This window comes from Tinamus guttatus, unplaced genomic scaffold, assembly GCF_059628265.1.
Source record: "Tinamus guttatus ecotype Peru unplaced genomic scaffold, ASM5962826v1 Tinamus_guttatus_pri_ptg000150l, whole genome shotgun sequence".
Classification (NCBI taxonomy): domain Eukaryota; kingdom Metazoa; phylum Chordata; class Aves; order Tinamiformes; family Tinamidae; genus Tinamus; species Tinamus guttatus.
Genome location: NW_028288684.1, coordinates 5860184 through 5862856, shown reverse-complemented (window position 1 = coordinate 5862856; position 2673 = coordinate 5860184). Strand labels below are relative to the sequence as shown.

The window sequence follows — 2673 nt, the reverse complement described above, 5'->3', positions numbered from 1 at the left end:
GTGGGGGTTCGCCATCTAGGGATTCCAGAACTTTCCAGCCCGACAGCCAATCGTGAGCTCAGGCTTTGCAATATGTATGAGGCTAGTTATTTCCTGTATAAAAATACTTGCTTGTAAGACAATAAACGAGCTCTGCTGATGACCAACGGGTGTCCGCAGTCTCCCTCTCCCCGACAAATGGTGACCCCGACGTGATCGCCACGAAGGAGAGAAGTATTAGAGAGTCGGGTTCCGCAGCGCAGCCGGGACGGTGCCGAAGCCGCCATTTGGAGCGGAGAGGAACGACACCCCCCTTGGCCACATCGGTGAGTAAGGGGCCGTACGCGCCACCGAAGCCTGGAGAAAAAGTAACTGCTAGCGATAAAAATGGATAGGCAAGTGGCGTATGAATTATTTATGCGCACGTTGCAACACTGCAATGTGGAGGGGTATGAAACAAAGGATTGGAAAAAGGAATTGCCAGGCTTGCTTGAGTGGGGCCTTAACAAGGGATGCTTTAAAAACCCACATACAGTACATGAGCTCACGGAGTGGCGAAAGCTTGGGGAGCTTTTATGGGCAGCAACTATAGATGAGGACAAAAGCGCGAAAAAGCAGGGACGTTTATGGCGAGCCGTACATAACGCTCTTTTACGGCGGGAATCGGAGAAAAGAGCGGCTAGCCATGCGCTTGCCGCGCAGCACAATAATGCTCGATATGAATATGGGGACGAGCTCTTAGCTCCCGGGACGCGTACATTTATCATCCCTCAGAAGGGCGAGCCGAAGGAGAGTGAGGAAGAAAAAGGGAGCGTGGAGCGGCCGCCACCGTCGGCCCCTCCCGATCTCGATTCCGCCATTTTGAATTCGAATGTGTCTCCAAAGGGCGCAGCCTCCGCTGCCGTCCTTAGCGCTCGCCCCTTGGAGGGAGCATGGAGTGAGTTCACCAGAAAACGGGGCGAAGCATGGCAGGAATTAGCCAAACACGCTGCAGAAGAGGGGGACCCAGAGTTAGGGGAGCTAAGAATGCTGGCCTGCCCGGTGTTATACACACCTTTTGTAGACCCGCAGGGAAATCAGCAAATGAGGGTGGAGTATACTCCGATGGACTGGAAAATGTTGATTCAATTACGAGATACAGTTAGACAATATGGATCAAAAAGTGAACCCGTGAAGCAAATGCTGGACTATATGTTTGATACGACCATCTTGTTACCGAACGATTTACGAGCCCTGCAGCGGCTCATATTGACAGCACATCAACAGATGCTCCACGGGGCTCACTGGCAGACGTTGGTCCATGATGCAGTTGCGGTCAATCGACAACCCGGGGATCCCCTCCATGGGGTAACAATGGACGAACTTTTGGGGATAGGACCGTACGTACGAACGGAAGCCCAGGCCCTTATAGGACCTGATAAGGCACGAGAAGCCATGAGGTTGTTCCGAGCCGCGCTAGATCGTGTTAGAGAGCCGGGGGGAGCGCCACCGTATATGGGGATCAAACAGGGTAGGGAGGAGCCACTGGGGACGTTTATAGATAAGGTGGCGGCGGCTATAGATAGGGCCGGGGTCCCCACCTGGATGAAGGGAGCACTGTTAAAACAATGTGCCATTCAAAATGGGAACGAGAAGATTAAACAATTGATTGGGACCCTGCCAGGAGGGTGGAGCATAGAAGAACTTTTAGAACGGGCCGCCACCATGCCCTCGGGAAATCAGGCATTTTTAGTGGATGCAATCAAAGGGCTGGGGGAAGGTTTGAAGGAACAGGCTGCCTGTATGCAGACTCAAGTTCTGGCAGCCTTGGCCCCTCTCCAGGCTTCGGTGGGGCTCATGAAAAATAAGCAGAATTCTGCTCCTGGCCTGAAATGCTATCGATGTGGCAAACGGGGGCACATCCGGCGAGAGTGCCGAGCTCCTGAAGTATGGTGTCCTCAATGCCAAGCCAGCACTCACTCCAGCGGAGCCTGTCGTAAGATATCGGGAAACGGGAGACCCAGCGCGACTGGCCGCGCCCAGACACAAGTAGCCAGAAAGCAGCAAACAGCGCTTCCTGCGGTCTGCAGCCCGCAACCCCAGGATCCCTCGGTTTGGACGTGGCAGCAGATGTAAAGACAACACTCTACACTGATCGTCCGGAAAGGGTTCCTACTGGAATAAAAGGACCGTTGCTCGTAGCAGGCAGGCCCACCGGTGCCTTGCTCCTAGGACGCTCGTCTGCCTCGATGTTGGGGTTGTTTGTGTTACCTGGGGTCATTGATGCCGATTATACCGGAGAAATATGCCTGATGGTATACACACCCTTCCCACCCATTACAATTGATAAGGGACAAAGAATCGGGCAATTGATTCCAATACCCCATTTAGCGGCGGAAATTTCCCCCAAGGATGTACAACCCCGGGGTGACCGAGCTTTTGGCTCCACAGGGCTCACGCTCCTTACTGTCGATCTATCGGAACGGCCCAAAAAGGAGGTGCGGATAACATTTAAGGGGGAAACGATCAAAATCGCAGCCCTATTGGATACCGGAGCCGATGCAAGCCTTATCGCCCCTGGAAGCTGGCCCAGTTGCTGGCCTACCTTGGCATCAGGTCATACCATTACGGGAGTAGGCGGCCTTACACTAGCCAGAAAAACCCCCCTGGTGGGAATATCGTTGGAAAACAACCACGTCATGGCGGCGCTCTCTG

At 53.7% G+C, this 2673-nt stretch overlaps 1 protein-coding gene across 1 annotated transcript; it reads left to right on the top strand.

Moving 5' to 3' along the window:
* Window positions 1-366: 366 nt before the first annotated feature.
* Window positions 367-2094, top strand: LOC148595136 (endogenous retrovirus group K member 24 Gag polyprotein-like). The gene has a single exon (XM_088522147.1). It carries the CDS (start codon window positions 367-369, stop codon window positions 2092-2094), a length of 1728 nt encoding a protein of 575 aa, XP_088378273.1.
* The last annotated feature ends 579 nt before the right edge of the window (window positions 2095-2673 follow it).